Genomic DNA, 26,133 nt, shown 5'->3' on the forward strand with positions numbered 1-26,133 from the left:
TTTTCTGTATAAATAGAAAGAAATGTAATTGTTGGTGTAATAATACCCTACGTGCCTCCAGTTACGGGGATGAGCCGGGTTTTTTTCCCTTCTTATCAAACTTTATCACGTTTATCCTCTTCGTCTGTCCTTCAGGATTTTCACTTAGAAAACTTCCTCCTCGCTTTCTGTAAAATGCAGCAACGTTCGTGTCTGGGCACGGCTTCTGCCACCCGAATAGCAAAAAGGAGCGTCGCTGCCGAGGAAACCTGGGCAGTCACTTTAATTTAGGATGCACCGTTTTTCCTGTGTTATCGCCGAGACTTTAAAATGACATTCGCAGGAATCCGAACAGCGGCATTAGCTGACATCGCGGAGCAGCGAAACTAAAGCCGAACGTTCCTCTGGTCTTAGGATCCCAATGAAATGAGGATGAATGAGCAGGCTGTGCGGATCACCTCTGGATAAAAAGGGCAATTACCCTTTATGGAGTGTTCTTCAAGTAATTTCTAGTAGAAATGCAGTTTTTGAGACAAAGTATAAAAGAATAGACTCCAGTAATGAAGAGGTGGGCTCAGCAGAAATGTCATCTGCAGGACGGGCTTCAGCCGGGATGGGAAGTTGGAAGGAAAAATGTTGCTGCTTCTCTTCTACTTTGGGGCCAGATCCAGTAAGAAGCAGTGGCTATGGAGTGACTGCAAATCCAGCTCCAAAAATGGGACGAAAATAGTCAGCAAAGCGGAACCGGAACGTTCTGTTGGACACACGTTAAATGGAGCTGGGATCCGTCCCCCTCGGCTCGTTCCTGGGGTGTAGCAATGCCTCCCCGGAGGCTGGTACCCCAAGCCCGGGGGACTGGGACGTGGGCAGAGGAGGGTTTGCTGCTCTGCTTTGGGGTTCAGGTAGACGTTGCCGAGGAGGTGGTAGGATGTGGCTGGTTCTGGGGTTCCCAAGCCTGACCTCGGGAGTCCACTGACATTTTCACTTAGTTTGAAAGTGATTCCAAATGATTCTAAAATTCCAAATGGAATTTTGGATGTGGCTGGTGCTGGGGTTCCCAAGCCTGACCTTGGGAGTCCACTGACATTTTCACTTAGTTTGAAAGTGATTCCAAATGATTCTAAAATTCCAAATGGAATTTTGGATGTGGCTGGTGCTGGGGTTCCCAAGCCTGACCTCGGGAGTCCACTGACATTTTCACTTAGTTTGAAAGTGATTCCAAATGATTCTAAAATTCCAAATGGAATTTTGGATGTGGCTGGTGCTGGGGTTCCCAAGCCTGACCTCGGGAGTCCACTGACATTTTCACTTAGTTTGAAAGTGATTCCAAATGATTCTAAAATTCCAAATGGAATTTTGGATGTGGCTGGTGCTGGGGTTCCCAAGCCTGACCTCGGGAGTCCACTGACATTTTCACTTAGTTTGAAAGTGATTCCAAATGATTCTAAAATTCCAAATGGAATTTTGGATGTGGCTGGTGCTGGGGTTCCCAAGCCTGACCTCGGGAGTCCACTGACATTTTCACTTAGTTTGAAAGTGATTCCAAATGATTCTAAAATTCCAAATGGAATTTTGGATGTGGCTGGTGCTGGGGTTCCCAAGCCTGACCTCGGGAGTCCACTGACATTTTCACTTAGTTTGAAAGTGATTCCAAATGATTCTAAAATTCCAAATGGAATTTTGGATGTGGCTGGTGCTGGGGTTCCCAAGCCTGACCTCGGGAGTCCACTGACATTTTCACTTAGTTTGAAAGTGATTCCAAATGATTCTAAAATTCCAAATGGAATTTTGGATGTGGCTGGTGCTGGGGTTCTGGGGAGTCCACTGACATTTTCACTTAGTTTGAAAGTGATTCCAAAGTGATTCTAAAATTCCAAATGGAATTTTAGGCATCTAGAAGATTTATGGTTCTAGGTCTTTATCTCCGTGGTCGCAATGCTAAGATAATACAATTGCCTCCCAGACGGAGAAAGGATTGGTAGTAGCGTGACTGCCGATACCACTGTTCAGACATCCAACCTTCACGTGTCTTGACTCGAGCGTTGGGGTTTTGCTGCTTGTGATGACCAGTCAAAGCCGAATGAGACCCATCATCTCATTCTTTCAGAGCTCCGTCCCTCCTGCCACCCTCTTCTCTCCGATCTGCTCGTGCGGGTGCCCACGCAGGGTGCAGACCAGGGCCCCGGCACTGCCCAGGCTGTCCCTCGCCCTCTGCGCCCTGGGGATGCTGCCGGCATCTCCTTTTGCTGGCAGGAGCTGCTGGGGTCATCACACTCCGTTTGGTTCAGCTGAGAAATGGCATTTAATGAAAGGAAGGAAAGGCATCACGCTTTTACTGAATAGTTCTGGATCTTGATTGCAGTCAAGAGCTGTAGGGCAGACTTTTTTGATATGTGTTTTGACAAACACAGAATACGGTTTATTTCTTCATTTGTTTTTTTTCCAGTGGGTCTATAAATCTGAATACGCCGTCTGGATTTCATTCTTGCCTCGCCCGAAACCAGCGTGGGTGTCTCGTAAAGTTTTAAACCTTATAAAGTGCTAATAAAACCCCCGAGCTGGAAAGCCGCTTGCTTTTGGCACAAGGGTGGGAGAAGGGCTGGCCTGTCCGCCCTACGGGGTGCCCAGCGGCGTGGGGGTCCCTCACCCAGCACCCACCGGGTGGGAGCGAGGGCATCCCAGCACCTCCTGTATCGTGGAGCCTTCCCTCGTAGCATTGGCTCAGCCTGGTGGAGGGTCCCGTAAGACTGCCAAAGATTTGGAAAACAAAATCAAGCTGTTTCCAGTAGAGTTATTATCCGCTTTCTATTTATGCAACCGCTACTTACGCCATTCTGGGAGGATGACGGTACCTGAAAAGAGTTGTAAATTTACTCTTGCCTCCTTGAGGTCTTTTTTGCACAACCAGAATGGTTGGAAGATTTCTCGGTCTGAAGGCAAATCAGGACCTGAGGTTTCTTTCTTTTTCCCTCTAATGACTTTTACGACTTTTGGTCTTAATTATATATAACCGAAGGGTTTTTTTGCTTTTCTGTTGTTGTTTTTCTTATTCCTTGTTGATCGCGTGTATATAGCAGTGGGAATAATGTTTCTTGTTAATTTATGTTGCAGAACCAATGGAAAGGGAAGTCATAAAAGATATTTGGATGTTATAGAAATAGCCTTGCCTAATGGGATGGCGGCGGGGGGATAGAAACAACAACCTAAGACCAAAATTGTCTCCCTAAAACCAAAGTTTGGATCCCATAGCTCTACTGAAGCCAAAAGGATATGTGCTCCCATCTTTAAAATCCACAGAACAGTCTCTAGAGAATAAAACAATTATAAACCAGCCTATTTCTGGACTTAAATTACATGATATTTATGGAATCGTTCATGCCAGAATTAGCTTTGCTTCAGAATTTTGAAAGTAGCCTTAACTCCCCGAGTGCCCTTTTAATGCATAATTAACTCTTTTCATGAGCTTAATGTTATCTTTCACAGAGAATTCAGAAAGTGTGTGATGAAAATCTGTATTTATGCTCTAGTAATGTTCTCCAGTGCTCTTCGGATTATTTTGGTGGTTCTTTATTTTTTTTAAACTAGGTGGCAGTAGGAAAGAATTAGTTTATATATATATATATATTTTTTTTCCCCATTCACTGGGGCTGAAGCCGTCGTGACATTATCCGAGTTATTTGAGAAGCGTTCCTGAAGCGTCCTTGAGTTTACGACAGAAATTCAGCCCACCCTACCCTTTCTCATGGCAGAGCACTTGGTGTCAGTCCCATGTGCTTCCAAAACAATTGCCATAATTTCTTTAAAGGCATTTACAGTTCTCAGGAGTAAAGTTCTGAAATAAAGGTAAAAAACCGACTTGTGCCAACTCGGTATTTGCCTGCTCTAAGTCGGCATTTCAGCCACCTCCAGTGAGGAGGTTATCATCTAATAAAACTTGTAAGGAGCAGATTTGTCACCTGCCTGCTAAGTGATCTTCGAGATGCTGATGATTGCATCCATATACAGGTGTAGGATTTGATGGAAGAATAAATGATGCTGATTGTGTGCCTAATTAGACAGTTTATGGTACCCATCCATTGAAACTAAAAGAGAAAAAAAATCTTGGCTTTAGGGAACTTTCGCTCAGGAGATGCGAAGCAGAGTGCTGTATAGTGAATATTTGTTAACCATGATTTTCTTCAGATGGGGCAGAAAAATGTGGCATGTAGAATTTGATATAGAACCACTTTTTCGAAGCTCTAGGAGTTTGCAGGAATCATAAAATCTACTGAATACCCAGATCAATACAATGTTCTTGTTTGAATTGTGAAGGCAAATGATGCTGGGTATCTCCTCCCTCACCTGGAGGAAGGAGGAGACTCCATCATCATCTGCAGCAACGGTTGAAGCACTTCGATTCAACAAGTCCCTTCTGAACGGTGTATTAGATGCTGTTTGGCTAACTAAGTATCTCCAAATCCGCTCACAGCCTTTGTATTGATTTATTAAACTGTTTCCTATATTTCTGCGTACAATCTAATGTATTTCCTTCTGATCTTTTCTGTGAACGCTTCGTCTCCCGTGTTCTTCCTCTGCTGCCTTTTTATTTTGGCCTCGGTGAGGATTTCATTTACGCACAGCAATACTCTTCACCTTGCTCCTTTTGTCCAAGGGAGTTATTGAAATAGAGGTTAGGGAGCGTTCACCAAGAGAAATAGCGTTTCCGTGGACCAGGGCATATGCTGCACATCCTCATGTAAATCCTGAGCGTTTCCACAATAAGCGTTGGCATCTTGGGCGTGCCAGAGGCACGAGGATAAGGAGCGTGGGTTTTGGATGGGCACTGCTGATGGGTCCCGGGAGCATTTTAAACGAAAAACTCATGCGGTATCAGAAAAAGCGTTTACCCTACACAAAGCCTACTCTTTGGTAGGTGTTACTAGGGGTTTGGTATTTATTTGGTTCACCCCTTCTTCTAAGTCTTCAGCAATGTTTTTGTGGGTGCACGTGCCTTAATTATAACGAATGCTTGCTATTTTCACAACCTTTCCTTCATCAGGAAATCAATGCATGCTGAAATAATAATCCAAATAGAATAATGGAAATAAATCCAAATAGGTAGTTGGATTTAGCAATATTTACTCTCAGCACCGATCAGTAGCTATGAATAGGAGATAAAGCCATTTAACCAGAATGACCAACCTTTGGCAAAGCTTTATCGTTCTGGTACATATTCCGCGTTACACCGTGCCTTCACATATGTGAAGTTAAGGTTTGATCCTGGCCCAAGCATTTATGAACACCGAGGAGATGAAATACGGCCACAGATTTTGCAATTTGGACCTCTCTGCACTTGAGACGGTTTTGCCGGTTGATGAGGCTATTAAGTCTGCTGAAATCTGTGTTTGTAAAGTCCTATATTAAGCCCAACTGCCGACTGCTCTCGTCGCATCTCTGTCGGTTCATCTGTAGGGTATGACTGACTTCACCTGCGTGACAAGATTGAGCTGTGCGCTTGAGTGAAACCTGCAGGATTTTTGGAATAATATTTTATTTTGACTGTTTATCTTTGCTGTATAGCTTCTTTTCCCGTCTGATAAAAACAGGACCAAAATACTTATTTCTGACATAGTAATGACAGCCTGGAATTTCTAAGAGTTGACATCTGGTGTAATTGACTCAAACTGGAAAATCTCTGAAATTATTTTTCCACAAGCAGTGTGCGACAAAGGTTTCTAATTTTTTAATGGTTGCTTAAAGTTAAGACAAATTAGCAATGTGATATGGTACCGCGAAGTGAAAATTTCCCTCTTTGTCAACTGGATGGTACCCAAGTAATCACGTGCCACTTGCAAATAAAACGATCTGGTAAAGAAAAGAAAAAAAGAAGCCAGCACGTTCACTCAAAAGGAGACACTGACGTCAAACGCGATCTGTATTTATCGTGACTGCGATAGCTGCTTCTTTGCTCTGTCTTTCGGTAGAACTACCAGAGGTCAGGCTATGCAGGCGCTGGTCCTGTGCCTTTCCTAAGAGGAACATCGTATAGGATGAGATGTGATGGTAACGTTTGCGGAGCAATGCTTTGCTGAGATGGTAGCAGCTGAATATGACTCGCCGTGCACCGTTTCGCTGTATTTATAGATATTTTGCTGGAAGGTGCTTGGTCCTTCACTCCGTTCCGACAAACTCCAGGGAAGGCTGCTGGTGGCAAGTTCCAGTCCCACCGCTGCGATGGCTTTCCACCACCCAACCCTAAGCTCTTCAGTGGCATGAGTAAAGGTGTAGAGCAGCTTCTTCCAGGATCTCCTCCTGCGAAGGGAGGACGTTATGGCAGTCTGATGTAAGAAAACGTACTTGCTTTGCAACCAGGCGCTTAATTTACTTAGTGAACAAGTATGTTGTGCACAGCACCGTAAAGTTACTCGGTGAATTCGGAAAACTTTGAATTAAAAAATTCCTTTTTTAGGAGCAGACAGTTCTGCTCCCTCAAGGGCCTAAATATTGTGCCCGTGATAATGAGAGCAGGCAGGACTCAAATACATCACTGTCTTTATAATTCTTACACGACAGTTTTTTCTTTGTAAGGGATCTAGCCCGAAGGGTCAAAACTGCCAGAAATGCTACCTCCGCTATTCTGAGACATTTCTTTTTAGCAATCTTCCCGGCCGGGGTGGTTAATTGTGATCATCAGGTGGGAATCCACCCCATTGTTAATGTAACAGGTTATTTTCTAAAATCCATTTTTAAAGGTTGCTGTATTTATTACCCAGTCAAAGAATAACAACCAGGTGCTAGGCTATTTGGATCACTGCAGGCTTTACTTCGGAGGGCTTTGTTCAGGACTGTAGCTGGGATTATTTCTCATTTTTCTTGACAACTCTATTGTGCCTGCCTTTATTGGTAACATTACGACATTAAATCTTCTGAAAGGAAAATAACTTTTTTAATGTAGCGGCACTGGGCGGCAGGGCTGTAATCAAAGCTTGGCCAGTCACTCATTCTGGCGACGTTGTGCAAGTCTCTCTCTTCCTTGAAAATACGATCAAACTTCCAAAATATACCAAAGTAAGCCATTTTTTGTGTGTTTAACTCAACAGAGCTGTCCCCTCTCCCAAGGTCAGGCATAACCAGATTCCTCCTTTATCCCATTCAGACAAGAATTAATCCAGAGGAGTCTTACAGACTCTGTTACCCAGGGCAAGGGATGGAGGGGAGGGTGGCAGAGATCCCTTCTGGCCTGTAAATCTATGAATCTGGGCTCTGCTTCCAAGGAAATAATGGCTAAAATAATGGCTAAAAGGCTCGGTCTCTCCTGCTGGGAGGGCTGGAGGGTGCAGTGGTGCCCACCACATGCAATACTGAGCCTAAGGATGGAAGCTGCCGGATGGAAGGGCTGCGATGCCCCTAGAAAAGTGAACTAAATAATTGTGTCCATGCTCTTAAGTCAAGATAACGAGGCTGCTAACGAGGACTGGCACTCTCTAAAGCGCGGTGTGGGCCGCGGTCTCTCATTTTGGGAAGCGTCCCCTAGCCGTCCACAGAGCAAGACAGCCGGCTCCCCACGAAACGCGGGGAAAATGTCAGCGGTGCAGGTTGCCTTTGGAAATGTTGACCATGATGGGTCGTCTCTGAACAAGCGTTAAATAATTAATTGGGGGTTGGAGGAGATGGCCCCCAGAGGTCCCTTCCAACCTACACCATTCTATAATTCAATGACATTTCTGTCGCTTTCCATTGTCATTTTGTTATTAACTTCTCTTCCAACGTGCCTCAGATGCAGTCCAGGTTAATGGAGTGCCTGACTCTGATCATTCACCTAAACTTAGGCGCTTAATTTAGTCATCGGAAACGCAGCACCCTATGTGCTGCTTTTCTTAGTGATAAGACGCCGGCAGCTCCTGAAGAGGGCTTCAGATAGACGATACGTCCTTCTCTGGCCAAGTACTAGAATGCTTCAGCTACGTACATAAATTAATTGGGCTGAACCCAACCTTGAATGTCCAGCAGCAGATTTATAACAAAGTTGAACTTTCCAGCTCTAGTAGTAAACAACAGTTGAGGCTGGACTAGATCCAGCGTCCTTCGCCGTAGAAGAATATCCTTCTGCAGCTCTGTATATCAACTAAGGCACCAATTATAAATACGTCGAATAGGAGGTCTTGGTCTTCAGGCCAAGACTTACAAGCCGAAGAGATTAGCCTTAAGCTTGTCGCTGACTGGTTATAGTTTCTGGTTGTGCAGAGAATTAGGCAAATCCCATTGAATTCAGCAAATTCAGGTTGACTTTTGAGGGGGGAGAAAAATTATACCCAAAGTGTCCCAACAGCAGCTCTGATGCTGATTCAAAATGTCTAGCTGCAGGTCCTTAAAGCAAAAGTGTTTGTTGGAAGAACTAGAAAATAGAAAATACATTTTTATGTCTGAGTTGATGTTTTCTGGAGCCCTGCTTAATGTTATTGAATGTCCATAGGGAATGGAAAGTCTTTAATTAAACAGATGCCAGTGGGTGCAAAATTTAAAGGCCTATCCTGAATGACCCTTGTCATTAATCCTAAAAATCAATATAGTGCGTTAGGTCGTCTAGTGACTTCCAGTCATTTACCTTTCCCAGATGAATGTGGCATCTGGGTCCCATGATAATTACAGGGACCTCCAGCTCTTCCAATTTTAAAGAAAAACAGAATTAAACAAAAAATTGTCGGGATAAAACCAGAAAATAATTACTGACGATTATGTATTTTCACAGCTGGCTGGAGCTAGAGTTATTGAAGGCAACGTGTGATACCTGAACTACCCTGGCATTTCAGCCGGTGTTTTAGAGACTTGGAAAGCTGAAAGCAGAAGCACAGATAATGTTCAATCAGAATTAATGAAGAAGATCAGCCTTGGGGTAGAAAATGGGGAGGAATTAAGCAGTGGGCAGGTTTTAAAATGCTAACATAATAAACATAGGCTGAGGAATAGGGCCCTGGAGTGGGATTGCCCTTGGTTGCCGGGACGGATTAAGTATTCTGATTTACCCCAGGGAAAATGGCAAGACCGCCTTCATTTCTCACGAAATGCCAAATTTTACTTTTCCATCGGAGACGTGAACCATGAGAATTGCCTCTGTGTCGGTTTTGATAACCTAGCCATATGTGCGAGAAGCCCTTTATTTCAAGGCTGCGTTTGATACATGACGGCAGCGTTAGGAGCCTTCCACCCGTGGGACGTCGGAGGAGTCGCCGTCCTGTAAGACGCAAGTTCTGGATGCGCTATATTGAATAAACAAGTAAATAAACTTTTTATGGCTGCCACAGAAGCATGCATATACCGTCCGAAAGCAGCGTGCATTGGCGGCACGCGAGGGGTGAGAGTAGAGAGTCACAAATTCCTTTTGATGAGCGGTTGTTTGAATTTGAAAGTCGTACCTCGTGGGTCTTCGCGCTCCATTTTTGTTCTCAATTAAACTTCACAATCACCAGCACCCGGCCACTTGTTTGATAACTAACTTAAGGACAGGGCCAGAACCTGCCCTTCTCATTTCATTTGAACTTCTCCCGGCAACTTAATTGGAGACAAGGTCAGTGTACGTTCATGTTTCAGGTCTTCCCGTAGTCATAAACTTCACCGCTCTGTGATCATTAAAACACAGTTTTACAAAACCACATTTTATTAGCATTCAGGCCCAAACCTAGTGATACGAGATAGATTCGTATAATCAAAAGGAAAAGTAACACGCTTCTGTGAATAAATGGATGTAACAAAGCGCAGAAGTACTTCAAAGTGCCAGTTTTCAGTAGGGCACTGAAAATGCGTGCAGTTCAGGGATGCTGTCAAAGAAATTTAAAAAACAAAGTTTTGTCAGCAAAACTTAAGGAGGTATTTCACAGGGTATGCTTTTTGACAGAAAGAAAATAAATGGAAATAACTCCCGTGTTACACAGACGTGTAGTTGTGTCCCTCCCCGTAGCTGGTATCTGCATTTCTTGAGAGGCGGCTTCCCTTCCCCTGGTTACTGCTCTGCAATGCTCTGCGGTTCTGAGATGTGGGATGGGACATGTCCCAGCCTAACATTAGGCTGAACTAACCTTAACATTAGGCTGGATCGATGGGCTGGGGCCAATTGTCTGAGGTTCAACAAGGCCAAGTGCTGGGTCCTGCACTTGGGCCACAGCAACCCCATGCAACGCTACAGGTTGGGGAAGAGTGGCTGGAAAGCTGCCCGGCAGAGAAGGACCTGGGGGTGTTGGTCGACAGCCTCCTGAATATGAGCCAGCAGTGGGCCCAGGTGGCCAAGAAGGCCAGTGGCATCCTGGCTTGTATCAGAAGTCGTGTGGCCAGCAGGAGCAGGGCAGTGACCGTGCCCCTGGACTGGGCACTGGTGAGGCCGCACCTCGAATGCTGTGTTCAGTGCTGGGCCCCTCACTCCCAGAGAGACATTGAGGGGCTGGAGCGTGTCCAGAGAAGGGCAACGGAGCTGGGGAAGGGTCTGGAGCACAAGGCTGATGGGGAGCGGCTGAGGGCCCTGGGCTTGTTCCGCCTGGAGAAAAGGAGGCTGAGGGGAGACCTCATCGCTCTCTACAACTGCCTGAAAGGAGGCTGTCGAGAGGTGGGGTCGGTCTCTTCTCCCAGGTGACAAGCCATAGGGTGAGAGGAAATGGCCTCCAGTTGTGCCAGGGGAGGTTTAGACTGGATATTGGGGAATTTTCCTTCACGGAAAGGGTTGTCCAGCACTGGAAGAGGCTGCCCAGGGCAGTGGTGGAGTCCCCATCCCTGGAGGTATTTAAAGGCCGTTTGGCTGAGGTGCTTAGGGACATGGTGTAGTGGTGGGCTTGGCAGTGTTAGGTTTATGGTTGGACTCGATGATCTTAAAGGTCTTTTCCAACCTATACCATTCTGGGATTCTGTGATTTACAGAGGCACAAGGTTTTATCTTTAAGATCCACAGCCTGGTTAATTGTCCCTGCATCTTCTGATGTCTTGTGTGTGTCGGAAGCACTGCTGGGTGCACTGGCTCTTACCTCTGTCTCACAAGCGGAGAAGCCACTATAAATGCACTTGAAGTTCTGCACCGGGAGGTTAAAAATCCCCTGCAGCCTCGGTGTCAGGGGGAAGGCATCATCCCACATTCAGATCTCAAGCTTTAAAAAAGCGTGAATGTCGGTTTTGAGTAAAATTGAGTAGAAGTAGCTCACTACCCGAGTCCTGTCTTCCCTGACCTGTTACCCCATACTACACCTGTAATTCTCCTGAAAATCAGTTGGAAGTAGTAACGTTCTTCAAGGCGAGCGTTGGTGCGTGGCACGTAGCAAGTTAAAAAGAAGGAGGAGGATGTGTTTGTAATCCTGCCGCACGTCTGAAGCGAGGAGCGGAGCTCTCCCCGTCCTTCGGTACCGCCTAAACAAGCTGATTCTTTCAGATCTTTCCATTCCATCATCCCTACTGCGTCTTTCATTCTTCTGCCTTTCGTATCGTTTATTCTCAAGAAATGGAAAATATGAAATGGTTTATTATTTAATTAAGCCAAGGAGCTGGTCATGGAGAGGAGTGAGGATGAGTAACTTCAGTCGCTTGGATAACAAATCAGTTTGGACCCTGGTTGTAAAATGTGCAATCCGGAATATTCCTCTTTGGACATAAAAATTGCCGGCCCCGGCAACATCTGGCAGTTTTTCCCTTCCTTCCGCAGATGTTTCAATACCTTCTTGTTTCCCTGGCCTTTTTAATGGGATTATTCATCATCATCTTCCATCTTTCAACGATTCGACAAAAGCTTTATACCCATTTGTAGAATCTACCTCTTTTTAGCTGTTTGCTCACCATCCTGTCCAAATCCTTTCCCAGCCCTCTCTCAATGCCCGCGATCGGGCTCAGGGAGCTCTTCCAGCGCACGACGCACGCTGAATAGCACCAGATGGTTCCTTTCTCTTCCGAAAGTCACTAACTAACCTCTCTACCCAAAATAGAGTCTTTTGTGCTACCGGATTAGGCCTTTAAATCTGAGCGTTTCTGCTGGCAAGACTACCTTGATGCTTTTTCCATGAGAGGCCCCAAGAGATGCTCTTAAAAAAGCAGGTATGCTTTCCCCTCCCGTGTTACCTTACCACGGTAACCTTCACGCACGTTAAGACTCGCGAACCTCTGTCGCAGGTAGTATTTCGGTGGTATTGTTATGAAAATGAGTAATTTGCAAAGAGAGCGTCAGTGGCTTTATTAAAAAAAAAAAAAAAAAAAATCGTACAGAGAATTAGCGTCGAAGCTGTGTCACGGCCACGGGAACTCCGTCAGTCTCCAAATGCAGCGCGCACCACTCGGTTGCGCGTGCTGTAAGAGGAGGAAGCTCCTTTACTGCTGCAAGGAGCGTAAATATTTAATAAACGGCTTTAGGGATGCATTATTTCATTGTGCTTTTTTGATTTCCTCCTTTTGTTGGGTGTGGCCATGGTGGTGGTGGGTCGCTTGTGCTGATGGGCAGCTAACGCCTTCCTCCAGAGAAAGAGGGAGTTAGCTGCCTTTGAGGGATCTCTGGGCAGCTCCTGATATCAGCACAGCATAATAAGGGCGCATGCATTAACATTATTTAAAATGGAATCTTTTTTTTTTTTTTTTTTTTTTAATATTCTTGAGATTTTGATTTTAATCTGAATCTTAATAGCCTAATTATTTTGAAATTATTGTGCCCTTTGCTTTATAAACTCTTAATCACGAGGCTCTCAGGCAGATATCGTTGAAGTAATCAGCATCAGTATAATCAGTAATTAAAGTGGTAGCCAACTACAGGTGCTGCTAAGTGCTAATCAATTAAGTACATTTGTAATTGAAAACTTGATTGAAGTATTGATAATTACTTTGATCCCTGGACCCGTAAAGTTCCACTTGGTTTTCTTATAGTCGCCTGAAACTCTTCACAGGTTTGCAATATTTCGGGAGGTGAAAATCGACCTTTCCTTGCCTAGCTGATGTCAATAAAAATGGCAGCGTAGAGCAGAAGTGGCTTTGCCAGCCGTTGAATGGCTTGAAGGAGTTTGCATGTTGACAGGCAGCTCTCTGCAGGTGGTTTTGCGGCCTCTGTACCTCTTCACAGAATCCCTGAATGGTATAGGTTGGAAAAGACCTTTAAGATCATCGAGTCCAACCGTAAACCTAACACTGCCAAGCCCACCGCTACACCACGTCCCTAAGCACCTCAGCCAAACGTCCTTTAAATACCTCCAGGGATGGGGACTCCACCACTGCCCTGGGCAGCCTCTTCCAGTGCTGGACAACCCTTTCCGTGAAGTAAAATTCCCCAATATCCAGTCTAAACCTCCCCTGGCGCAACTGGAGGCCATTTCCTCTCGTCCTATGGCTTGTCACCTGGGAGAAGAGACCGACCCCACCTCTCGACAGCCTCCTTTCAGGCAGTTGTAGAGAGCGAGGAGGTCTCCCCTCAGCCTCCTTTTCTCCAGGCTGAACAAGCCCAGGGCCCTCAGCCGCTCCCCATCAGCCTTGTGCTCCAGATCCTTCCCCAGCTCCGTTGCCCTTCTCTGGACACGCTCTTGACGTTGGCAAATGCCGTACAGGCAACGTTGCCTGCTGTACGGGCAACGCAGCGGCCATTGAGCCAGGGACAGGACTCCTGCCTGGCCGGAAGGCTGCTGGCAGCATCCGTGTCCGTTTGCTGGTCGGCCTTCCAGGGATTCATGACTCTACGCACCCCCGTCACTCAAAACTAGAGCATCCTCAGCGGAGGGAGGAAGAGCTGAGGATGCTCTAGTTCGTTGTGAGTAATTGTGTCCTTGACACAAGAAGGAGTTAAAATGAAAAGAAATATGTTGCTACAGCTATGGAAATATATCATAGATGGGTTTTCCTGTTACAGGGGTTTTCTTCTTAATGGCAACTTTCTAGCCCGACTTTGAATGAGAAGTCGAAGCTTTGAAAATTTTCATGAATATGATGTTCTTTAAAAGTAAAGAGCATTTCAAGGTAACGGTGTCTCTTATCTACTTTAAAAGGTTTTGTTTTCAAACGTACTTACAAAACGAGTACAAGTTAGTTTTAATTATATAACGAAATGTCGAAAAGTGCCCTCAAATATCTAAAATACCTAAAAAAAAAAAAAAAAATTACTCTCTTCTGCTTAATAAAATGAGAAACTGAAAGCAAGATTCACCTGTCCTAACTTTGACTTCTAAAAGTTCCTGATATTCCTTTTTCTCACCGTCAACTATAAAAAGAGCCTGACGTTAATTTTAAGTGTCCAAAATTAGCTCAGAGGAATCTCACCAATTCTGAAATATTAAAATTGTTTTAAAAGATGGTCTAAGCATACTTATTTTGGAATTCCCGTGTGTCACCCAGCTAAAAAGCACTCAATTGCACTGTACGTGATTATTTCCCAAGTCTTTTTTAAACATATAGAACACAGTTTTGGAAGCAGTTGTGCCTTAGAAGTTCCTGTATTTGCAGAGAGAGAGAGAAAATTATTACTTTTGTCATTATTTGTCTTCAAACCTCACTATTTTCTGTTTGTTTTGTTCCTTTGCCGCCATAACCAAGGATTTTCCTGAGGTTCCTGACTCTTCTAAGCCTTGTATTTGGTTATGTTTCATCCTCTCTTCTTTTCAAGTTAGTGAAGACACCCAGCGGCGTTTTTATCCTTAAGTTTTTTTCCCCAGTATATCATTACTATCACTTTCCTTTTCCTTTTTTTTTTAATTTTTTTAAGATTGCGGTGATCAAATGGTTTAAGTATTTGATCATGCAATTTTAATATAAGAGCTGTTTGGAGAGGTAGTTCAGAAGAGAACTACCCTGAGGAGATGATGGCTGAAAAGGTCTTCATACCTTAACAGTCCTCCCAATTTTTTTTTCCTCCTTCTTATCTTCTCTTGGGGCGAAAAAAAGTGGTTTTATGAAACACCGTGGTTGGGGACTTTAAAATTGCTCGTATCCAAGGCAACTGCCAACAGCCTCAAAATGTATTTGTACATTAATTTGCAGCTTGCACGTTGGTTGTAGAAGGAGAGCCCCTTCCCTGCGGGGCGGTGGGAGCGGAGGGGCGGCGGGACGGGTGCCCGGGAAATAAAGCAATCCATTACAGCAGCCCACGTGGAGTCCGGGGCTGTGCCGGAAGGCGCGGGATGGAAGTCCAGCAATCACATTGCTGGAAAGTAATTCAGTAAGGGTCATAAAAGAGCAGAACTGGTTGGAAAAAATGGATCCAAACCTCATCCCTTCTGCTCCTCACCCTGCAAATCAGCACGTGCTAAGCCCTGTCTTCTTCGACCACCGATGCTTTCGGACGGTTCTAGCAGGACTTTGGGCGTTCACAGCACATACTGTGAAATGCTCTCCTTTTTCTTTCCTTGCCCTAGTGTCGCGGATGGAGTGAGCGTGCGCTTCACTCGCAAGAGAGAAGTAAAAATATAGTTTATTGATACAGAACAGGGAGTTAACAAAGTTCAACGCGACAGTGATTTAACAAGATTCGATGGCGAGGCACACTCGATTATTTACTGCGTAGAGGACAGGGTCAGACAAAGCTGTCAGGGAGAGCCTCCCGTTGAGTGGGGAGATTCGGAAGAGGATCCCCTTGCTTTCTAAACTCCTTCTCGGAGAGGACTTGAGGTGCGGCTGGATCCAGTCCTAGTCCCAGACGTGGTCAACGGTTCATGTCTAAAGGATTATATGTGCGCAATCAATCCTTTATATCACTTAGCTAAGGTTTCCAAGTTTAGCATGCCGTTAGTCACTTCTCGAGGATCTGTTGGGGCAAGGAATCTCTCCGCCTCGAGGAGTAACCTTGAGAGGCGTCCCTGCTCCAGGGGAGATCCTGGCGTGCAGCCCGCTGCCCTGCAGGAGAGCTCAACGGGCTCTTGGGCCGCTCACTATTTATGGGGGTAAGAGGATTGACCCATAGTCATATTTGCATATCAGCAAGAGGTGTAGATCCCTGCTTCAGGCAGCCCTTGGCTACTGTGTTGCCATTCGTCCTCAAGGTCCAGCATAAGCTGGATGTGGCCATGGGGATGACTCCCACTGGTGGTTACTGCTTGTGCGGGGAGCAGCGGGGGGGGTCACACCGCCACACCTAGGCCCTCCTGTATTTTTGCGAGGCCGCTTCTGTGTCCCACCTGGGTCTAAGCTAACACGTCCATAGCTGAGAGCTTGAACCACGTTGCCTGCAAACACATGTGAAACTGTTGATGGTCAAGATGCCGTGAACAAATAATGTTGTCCCAGAGCATTGAAAATAATGACTTAAAGCCTTTCAAAATAAGACACCCTCAGTTCATCAAATAACATCATACAGGATCTTTGTAGGCTCCATAGGTCTGACTTCTAAATAGTTTTGACTTTCCTTATAGTGTTAGGGTAATAAGCTTCTGTGCCATATCCATAGTATAGAATACGTATTTCCTGGGAACTCATCTTCTCTTTCGGGAGAGAACTCGCATATAGCAAGAAGTTATACCCTTTACTTTACCTCGGGATGCTTAATTTCTTCCTAAAATCTCTTATTTTGCAGTTATGCCAGGCTTAGCACATTTTATTGCGCAAATAACACATTGATTTTAATATTTTCTCAAGCCCTATATTATATGTATACAGATTATACGTATTTTTTTAAATGCTGTCTTTTTTTAAGTCCTTCCTTGAGTCCTGCCAGTTTTTCAAAATGTACGTGATTTGGGAGACATTGCACGTTTTCTGTGAGCTTTTCAGGTCGTTTTGATTTAATTGTTAGCAAAACCGGAGCCCGCATGCGCACTTCACCCAGAGGAGATTATTGAGGCCAAGATTAATTGATAGCAGTTAAAAAAGCCACGTTCCCGTGAATTCTGGCAAGCGCAGAAGGGCTCATTCTCAGAGGCACAGGACAAGTTCTCAATGCTCTTAGCAGATCATTGGGAGCCCTTCTGCGGGATGCATCGCTGTGTTCGACGGTGACCGGTCTGACCTACGTACCCAGCTCCCAAGGCGGTTTTTTTAAGGCTGAAAGACGAGTCGAACTGGTCGTGAAACTTTCTATTCAGTGTCCTGGGGGCTTGTGATTATTTGCAACTGTGTCTCGGGCGCTGTATTGTGTTTTTGGCTCTAACCTTTGCTTCTGACGGGTCCAGCTTATTTCTGCTAGTATTTAAATTTGAAGTTCTTCAAGCCTATAGCCCTATTTCAGCTCGCAGCCTTAGGAGGGGAACACTTGCCCTCTGGGTGTATGGAAGCCACCGATACTTCGGAGGGGCTGTAGCGTTGAGGCTTTTTTTATTTTTTGCTGTTCTTAAGAATGTTTAATGTGTGTCACTACAGCATTTGACAGACCTTGGGTATCTTCAGTGCCCATTGCTATTCCTAATAAAAGCTAAACAACGCCAGTAGGAGTACATAAGATTTAAAATAGCTCTGCAAAATCTCGGAACGCTTTATGAAAGTACCTAAAGGTTATTTCTAGTTTCCATACAGAAGGCTTGTTCAGTGTTTCTGTGAGATCATTGCTCGAGTCCCTCACCGAGCGCAGAACACTCCCGGCTCCCAAATCTGCCGTCTGACTCAGGAAATTAGTTTCAAATCCCAGCTCATGGATGGGTCGTATTTGGAATGAGAAATGTGCTATTTCTTGCTGCTGGCCATATGTGGAGAGTAATAGCCCATTTTGTTGTTGCATGAAATCATCAAGTTATTCCTTTTTTGAACTTGTTCCAACTTTTTACAAATGAGGTGAGTGTGTTCTAGATGCTTAATCTACATAAATTCACAACGGACTCTCTTATTCTAGCTTTATTTCCCTTCCCCTACCTTGCAATTGTTCAGGCTTTGCCTTTTAACCTGAGTTAACCAGCATTAACTCAAGCATCCAGTACATAGTTCACCATCAGCTGGTAGATGGGAAATTTTAACCCACAAAATCTCTTCCAAAAATGTGAAATCTCAAACGGGCTTTGATCTTGGGTAGCGCCTGCCCTACCCTTTGAAGGTGCTAGGAGCTCCGTGAGTCCCATCCCATCCCATCCCAATCCAATCCAACCCAACCCAACCCAACCCAACCCATCCCGTCCCAACACGTCCCAAACCATCCCATCCCATCCCATCCCATCCCATCCCATCCCATCCCATCCCATCCCATCCCTGTGCTCTTTGGCAGCTCACGGTGTGCCCTGGGTGTTTTAACACAGGTGTTATTCCCAGTTTGGTTTAGTTTGGCTCCGTTTTTCAGGCAGAATAGCCCACGCCCTTACAGCACGTGATTGCCTCTACTTAAAATCTTAGCGAGTTTTTGGAGTCTTCCTCTAGCATATCACTTCAGGGCTCTGTTGTATCAAATACTTGATTTGTGTGTCTGGCTGGTTTGGTTGTAGGTAATTGGTCTTCCATTGGGGAAAAAAAAAAATCTACAGAATGGAGTTAGGAAAGAAAAAATCAGAAAAAAAGCATATGTGCAGAGACAAAGTGCAACAGATAGACTTCATAAAGCAAGTACTAGTCGTCTGCTACCGTAACTGAATGAATGTTTGCACATATCTGTTAGTTAATATTTATTATGAGTCCAGAGGATTATTGAGTAAAATAAACTGACAAACGGTCTTTGCACATCCAGAAACTTTGATTTGATTAAGATTCGCAAGACTTCTGATGCTCCACATTTCCCATCAATGTAGAGATAATATCTCAGCTTTTTCTTATTCTACTACATAATAGCGAAAATGGGAAAATGAAAATATCCTATGGTTTTGGAAACTACAGGAAAGTTGTTCAAGGTTCAGCTCAGGTTTGGTTGGACCTGTTGGGCCAACGCCTGTTCTCCCTGACAAGGTTTAACAGTTGAACGAGGAGGGATCACGCCACGTAGTTTGCAATCTGTAAAGGGCTATTTTGCAGTGTCCAGGGCGTTCGCAGCTCTAAGCGTGGGTAGTGCTGGGTGTCCGAGTTCACGCGGCGCTGCTCGGGGTGATTTCCTAACGGTGCAAGGAAGGGACCACGCTGCCATTGAAGAAGGCTTATTTCAGCATATGCAGGTGGCCAGCAACCTTTTACGATATTTTTCCATGTTGCATTCCAACCAGGACTAACGTGTTCCTAAAATCCTCTTGAAGCTGGCTTCATTTTACGGTTTCCTTAGGAATCCTGGTATAACAAAAAGGAAATATTTTCTTTCTGTTGGTTACCTCTCGGATGAAGCGTGAAGGATGAGAGCACTAGTCATTACTGTTCTCTCTTAAGCAGAAGAAAGGACAAGAAGCTTGTCAGAACCTTAGTCATTGATTTTCCTGGAGCAAAGGGTCACATGTTAAGTACTATTGATAAAAAGCATCGTTGCGGTGTCCATGGAGACCAGGTGGAGGTGACAGTGAACTGTTACCGTTACAGTGACAGCTTTAGGCGGATCTGCAAAGAACCTGCGTTTTCCTCTAATCATAAGGAAGATCTTATTTATTCTACTTTGAGCGTTAGATCAAACCCATTGCTTCTGTGAGACCTGCTGTGCCGGGAGATGCCGTCACTGTTGACTTCAAGGCAGAGGACGGGGTATTTGGGGTCTCACAAAAACTGCTCAGCGCTTGGAGGTGTCGCAGCTCCAAGTGCTTTGATGCTTCTGCTGGAACTCTTGTTTGTCTTTTTTTAAATCAAATTAGCGTTAAGTTCAGGCTAGAAATAGTATGGCTGCAATAGTTCCTTATATCCCTAAAAACTATGCATGTATAAATCTCACAAGTAACTGTACACGTGCAGTACCATGCCTGTGTGCAACAGGCTTTGTCCTCTGCCATGTTTGGGCACATGCTTGGACATGCTTGGAGAACATGCTTGGACACTGTGACCCTTATGCCAGTGTGCCCTTCCCTTGGGAGCCTTCAGAGTTCTCTCTGCTCGGAAAGGTAGGACCAATGCTGCCTGGTCAGGGTCCCGCACGGAGCACCCCAGGCTCGTGCAACCTTATGATGAAATGGCTTCAGAGAGACTGGAGACTCCTGCTCCAGTCCCAAAATGATTATACCATCTATAGGTCCGTTAAATGGTGGCTGACTGGCCCCATCGAGGGGTTAAACCACCCCAGTGGCAGATCCGTTGCTTCAGTATTGTTCCATTTGCGAGAAACTCTTCTTTGTTTGGGTGGACACTGGCCTGGAGAACCCTTCCTCCGAACGAGCATAACCAATGCTGTCGCTACCTCTCCTAGAGGGCAACAAATTGTCTTGGGGCCTCCCAGCTGTTTTAGCTCACACGCAGCTCAGCAGTCTTTTTTGTTTGAAATAAATTGACAAAATGGAGCCTGTGGTTTGGAAATGATGGTGGACCACCCAACGATCTACTCAAAACTCTGGGTCATTGGAAGATCTTCCAAATTATGTGATTTCTTTCAAAATTCACTTGTGGTTTCTATCAGCTGATTCAGTTCTAAATTTTCTATAAGCGGCACCTTCGGGTAAAAGTTGGTGTTACCGCACTTTCCAGACTGAGAGATCAGTGTGATTTATCCCTTCTCGTGGGATTTTTCAATCCACGATCATTCCTGTAACCACCTACCTGCATGAGCTGTGCAACAGGTCCCTGAAAGTATTCCTGTCCCTCCACTTCTTTACTATTTCTTCTCCATATATATTTTCTTCTTATCTCCAGTCTCTCAGGATACTCCAAGAGTCAAGGGTAAATAACTTTATGGGCTCCTGTGTTCACTCTTCCATCCTGTTTTTAGGTCAGTGCTGCAGGATAGGTGCAGCTGGGATTTCAGAATTGCTTTTCTTGTTGCTCTTGGAAGGGGCAGGGGAAGGATGGAGTTCTTTCCTCCCCTTTTGTGAGAATCATAGAATCATGGAATGGTTTGGGTTGGAAGGGACCTTTGAAGGTCATCTAGTCCACCCCCCCTGCAAGAGCAGGGACATCTTCAACTACATCAGGTTGCTCAGAGCCCCGTCCAACCTGACCTTGAATGTTTCCAGGGACGGGGCATCTACCACCTCTCTGGGAAACCTGCTCCAGTGCCTCACCACCCTCATTGTAAAAAATTTCTTTCTTAAATCCAGTCTAAATCTGCCCTCCCTTAGTTTAAAACCATCGCTCCTTGTCCTGTCACAAATGCGTCCTGAGAAAATGTGCAAATGCTCTGCTTTCTTCTCTACCTGGGAAATGGGGCAGTCAAAGTGCCTTCTCCTCGTAGCTGGGCTGGAATATAACCAAATGCCGAGGTCCCGATGATAAGAGCGTGGCTCAATGTTGTGCAGCGATCAGAAGAGTTGGGAGTGCACCAGTATCAAAGAATGAGTTACCTTTAGACGTCCTCAAAGCTGTCAACAGAAATACGTTTTAAAGCCACTCTCTGGGAGTTTGCATTCTCCCATAAACATTTTATATGGAGGCAATTTCAATATGCAAAGTGACCAAATCCGTTTTTAAAACAATCGCTCTCTGGTTTGAAAAATGGAGTTTGTTCTGCCCTAATGCAAAAACCTGCGCATTATTTCACTCAGCAATGAAAACGTGAAGTATTGATTTTGAAATGTATAATTGATTGTAACAATAAATCACTGGGCAGTATATGTGCAAAATTGATTTTTCTATTGCAATAATTAATTTGATATGCGCTATAACATATTTATGCAGGGACTAAGCAACTCAGTAATGGTAATAAATTGTATTTGGTCAAAAACTATCCACTGTGATGTGGTTGACTTTCCTCTTTGTATAAAAATCCGTAATACGGTGAGTATAGATACAGTGGTGCAGTTGTGAGGCCTCGCTCCGTGAGAAACCCTTAATACCCTGAATACCTTATATCGTGCTGAGTAAAAACACTCGAAGGATTGGAGACTTGCAAGGAACAGCTGCTGCCCAGATTGTTTTAGCAGAGAAATGTTGATGTACAGTATCAGCTCCCTTATCAGTCCAGCCCAGTAAATCTGGTGGGTTTTCCTGGACAAATTGATAGACACTGTAATAAAGAATAGAATGAATAGACATATGGATGAACATGATATGACGAGGAGGGATCAATACGGCTTTTGTGGAGGGAAGTCCTGCTTCACGTGCCTATTAAAGTCCTTTGAAGGAATCATTGAGCGCATGGGCAAGGAGATCCAGTTGATATCGTTGGCTTGGGTTTCCTAAAGCCTTTTGATAAGATCCCTCACAAAAGGCTCCTGAAGAATTGAGTTGCTGCAGTGTAAGGAAACAGATCCCTTTGTGATAAGCAACCGATGCGATAGAGAACAAAGAACGGAGAGGGGTGTTGGCTTGTCTTGGCCGAGGAGCGCCGGCGGTGGAGTTGCCCGGCCATGCGTGCTGGGGTTCACGCTGGCTAGTGCACAGGACGGAGAGCGAGGAGGAAACAAGGGTTAGCGATTTAGTGCAGCAGAAGTGAAAGCTGATTGCTAAAAATCCTGACAACGCTGGGTGACTGGGAGATAAAAGAGTAAATAAAATTCCGTGTGATTAAATATAAAGCGATGCAGAGAAAACACGTCTACGTGCTGCTTGGGAAGGAGGTCTTGCTGTTAAAAGTCTTGGAAGCACAGTGGTCTGCGGAGGTAGAAGCATCGCTGAGTGTTGGGGTTCATTGGGAAATTAATGGGGTTGAGAAGAAAACGATCACAGCAGCGCTGCACAAACCTGCCGCGCACCCTCCGCCAGACGCGGGAAGGAAGAAAAGGTGCAAGAGAAGGTGACGGGAATGGCCAAGGCCATGGGCTGGCTTCTGTATCACAGTGACGACATTCCTGCAGACCTTTCTCCAAGGAGAGAGGTGGCGGAGACGGGTGTCTGGCCGCGTAGGGATGTGTCGGGAGCCATCAGGAAGGGACGGTTTCAGTTTGGGCGATTAGGCTGAGATAAGATCCCTGATACAATCTAGGCTAGACAAGCGGTATTTAGAAAAAATAAGCGATTAGTCTTGGTTACTTGCATTGCTGCTGACGCCGGCGAACGGCTCGGCGAAAATTCTCTTCTGTGTCGGGGTCGGCAATAAGGTTATTCCCAAGAGGTTTGACTTTCTTTACATTGATATAATGAGGGTGCAGGAACGTCTCCGTCAACGCCTGTGGAATTAAAACGGCACAAAATTGTTAGAACTGCTCAGGTTGATGTTTGCATCCTACAGTCAAAAAGAGGCGACTTTGGGCTGAAAAGCGAAATGAGTTGCAGTGTCTACTCAACCCCAGAGCTGACATTTATAGTACCCTAGGTATTCTAGGGGCCTGTTGAAATGAAGAATTCCTGAAAAGGGAGAAAATGTATTGCATAAATCCATTGTCCATATAGCCATCCACTGCTAGAGAATGTATAGTTTTCTTTACGCCAGTTTGAATCTTTTTAGATTTGATTTGGTTTTCTCCTCAAAATAACAACTTAGTTGAATACATGTTACTAGAAAAACATTGCCTTTTTCTGTTTCCTTTTTTTTTTTTTTTTTGATTCATTTTATGTGCTTTATTTCTGTCATTTCTTTGCCCCCCCAAAAAAAAAAAAAATCAACAATAATATCTCTTCTTTTACAGAGCATCAAAGTTAGCTGGTTGCCTCCACCACCAGGTACTCAAAATGGATTTATTACGGGCTATAAAATCCGACACAGAAAGACTACCCGCAGGGGTGAGATTGAAACACTGGAGCCAAACAACCTCTGGTACTTGTTCACAGGTCAGTGTTCACATGGTACAGCCTTGCAAGGTTTTGATGAATTAAATGCTTTGGGAATAAAATATACTTTCACTTCAAGGGAACATTGATTTCTTTGCTGGTAGGTAGCATTTATTGTGTTGTACAAAGACAGTCTTTATGGAGCTTTTTTTAAACCAATTTTTTCCTTAATGCTTTTATCATATGTTTTTCTCCTGGATTTTATCACTAATGAATTTGAAGCTGCATTTCTTGTGTCCAGTATCTTAAGCCTCAGCTGATTTGGGTTTTTTTTTAGAGCAATTTCCCTAGTTTCTTTTCCGAGATTTTCAATGGAAAATACCTCCTCACAGAACAAAAAGTGCAACAGCGGACCATAGCAAAACTATAATTGCGATGAATGAAAGTAGCCTGATGAGTATTGTAAGGGTAACAGTGAATTCTGGTAGCCGAAAATGAATTTCACCTGGGTTCTTGCATTACGCCCAAGACATAACTGAGAAAGCAGCAAAACAGCAAGGGAGAAAATGAAACTTTGTCAAAGTTTTGCCCCTGAATTCAGTATAACCATGATTTCACCTCAAATGACGTGCATTACGTTTACTTTCACATGGGACATGTCGTGTGTGAGAATCAGAAGTAATTCCGAATTGCACGTTTCCGAATAAACCGTATCATTTTCTGGTTTGGAAGGGAAACCAGTATTTTATTTCAAAATGAAATAAAAGCAAAAGTAGAACAGCTTTACGAGGAAGACCTTAAATATTGAAATCTCAACTTGGTCATCTAACGTAGGCTTTTGACCAAAGTCCCCATGGGACCTCTTGTGAAGGCTACATAACTAATAGCTGCACAACAAACAACTGCTTTCTGGGGGGAGACAGCATGTTAAGTGTGTTCGACAAGTTGCAAAGGTTCTATTTTCTGGCAGATGAAGTAGAAACAATGATGAAAGCTGCTCAGATGTTTGAGTTGCCGCCGCTCTGATGGCTCAGGGAAGAAAACATAGGGATGCAGTCAAAATCGCAGAGCGAAGGCACGTACCTCCGTCCCTCCGCTGCCACCATCCCTGCGGATCCCGTCCCTGGGGAAGCAGAGCAGATGAATCTCTATTGTGGTAGATCCCCACATCCAGAGCAAACTCTTTCTTCCACATGAATTATTCCGGGCTTGAAGAGCTGCGGGAGTCCTGGTGGGACTGCGGGCTGCAGGCAGCCCCCAGCCCTCCCGCCTGCCCTGGCTGCCGCAGCCCCGCCGCGGCTCACCTCCCTGCAGCCCAAAGCCAAGTGCTTTGTTTCACAAAGCTTGGGAATACGTACCTTAGAAAGCAACTAAGAAAAATATCCAGCTCTCGTTATTACTTTCCGCATGCATATATTGCGATTGCTGGAAACGGAGCTATGTGGCTCTTGTAAATGGACATTTTAAATATTAACATGTAGGCACTTCACATCTTTGCTGCAATCCTGTTTGGTAGGCAGGTGCTTTACGGGATAATAAGAACATCTGCAATAGCAGAGGAGTTTAGAGTTACAACACAGGTTTTTAAATAGCCGCTATCAATTTTAGAGTAGGCTTCCATGTCAGCTAAATGTTAAACTGCTCTTTTTAATTATGAGCGTTCTTCTCCGGAGAAGGTTTGCAATTAAATGAAACGGGTTTTTCCTGTGCTTTGTGGTCAGTATAGACTGAGCAAAAAGATAAACCCATCCCCCAGTCATGATTCTGTGATTCTGTGATCCCCACCTCAGGGACTTGGAAGTCTTGTGGCACATTCAGGAACGCTGCAGTAATTGTTTTCCGATGGCTTTAGCCACAGAGGAAAACGTCTTGTTTCTGAATTCGTGCTTATTTCATAATATTGGTAAGACTTTATATTTGTTGCCTCAACTGTGTGCTCCGAAGTTAAGCAGGAGCACGGGAGAGGAAAACGCTCTTCAGTTGCTAACCTGGTTCCTAGCCTGCAAATTCTGTGCGTAAGGAGGCCGTTCCTGCAGTTCCCTGCACGTTAAAAGCAGCGAGCTGTTTTTGTTAAGGGTGCAATTAATGGCTTAGTTACCTAAAACAATTCTTCATTTTTCTACTGTTTGGACTTCCATTTATTTTGTATGTATGAGCGCAACTGATGGGAATTACAACCCAAACTGGTCCTGGGCCGGTGCAGCCCTCATTCAGTTTTTGAAGCCTTTACTTTTGGTCAAAAATCTCTTTTCCTGCGGGAATAACCACCTTCCACCCAGAAACAGAATCACAGAATCGCATAGGTTGGAAAAGACCTTTAAGATCATCAGGTCCAACCGTAAACCTAACACTGCCAGGCCCACCACTACACCATGTCCCTAAGCACCTCAGCCAAACGTCCTTTAAATACCTCCAGGGATGGGGACTCCACCACTGCCCTGGGCAGCCTCTTCCAGTGCTGGACAACCCTTTCCGTGAAGGAAAATTTCCCAATATCCAGTCTAAACCTCCCCTGGGGCAACTGGAGGCCATTTCCTCTCGTCCTATGGCTTGTGACCTGGGAGAAGAGACCGACCCCACCTCTCGACAGCCTCCTTTCAGGTCGTTGTAGAGAGCGAGGAGGTCTCCCCTCAGCCT

The 26,133-nt window shown here is 44.8% G+C and overlaps 1 protein-coding gene across 4 annotated transcripts in view; it reads left to right on the forward strand.

Moving 5' to 3' along the window:
- Positions 1 to 26,133, forward strand: part of DCC (DCC netrin 1 receptor) — a 620,811-nt gene that overhangs the window by 490,254 nt on the left and 104,424 nt on the right. For all 4 annotated transcript variants that reach the window (XM_075489027.1, XM_075489028.1, XM_075489029.1 and 1 more), the window contains one exon: positions 23,415 to 23,556. In XM_075489027.1, the coding sequence (XP_075345142.1) occupies positions 23,415 to 23,556 (142 nt within the window). The remainder of the gene's footprint in view (positions 1 to 23,414; positions 23,557 to 26,133) is intronic.

This window comes from Mycteria americana (assembly GCF_035582795.1).
Source record: "Mycteria americana isolate JAX WOST 10 ecotype Jacksonville Zoo and Gardens chromosome Z unlocalized genomic scaffold, USCA_MyAme_1.0 Scaffold_30, whole genome shotgun sequence".
In the NCBI taxonomy this organism is placed as follows: Eukaryota; Metazoa; Chordata; class Aves; order Ciconiiformes; family Ciconiidae; genus Mycteria; species Mycteria americana.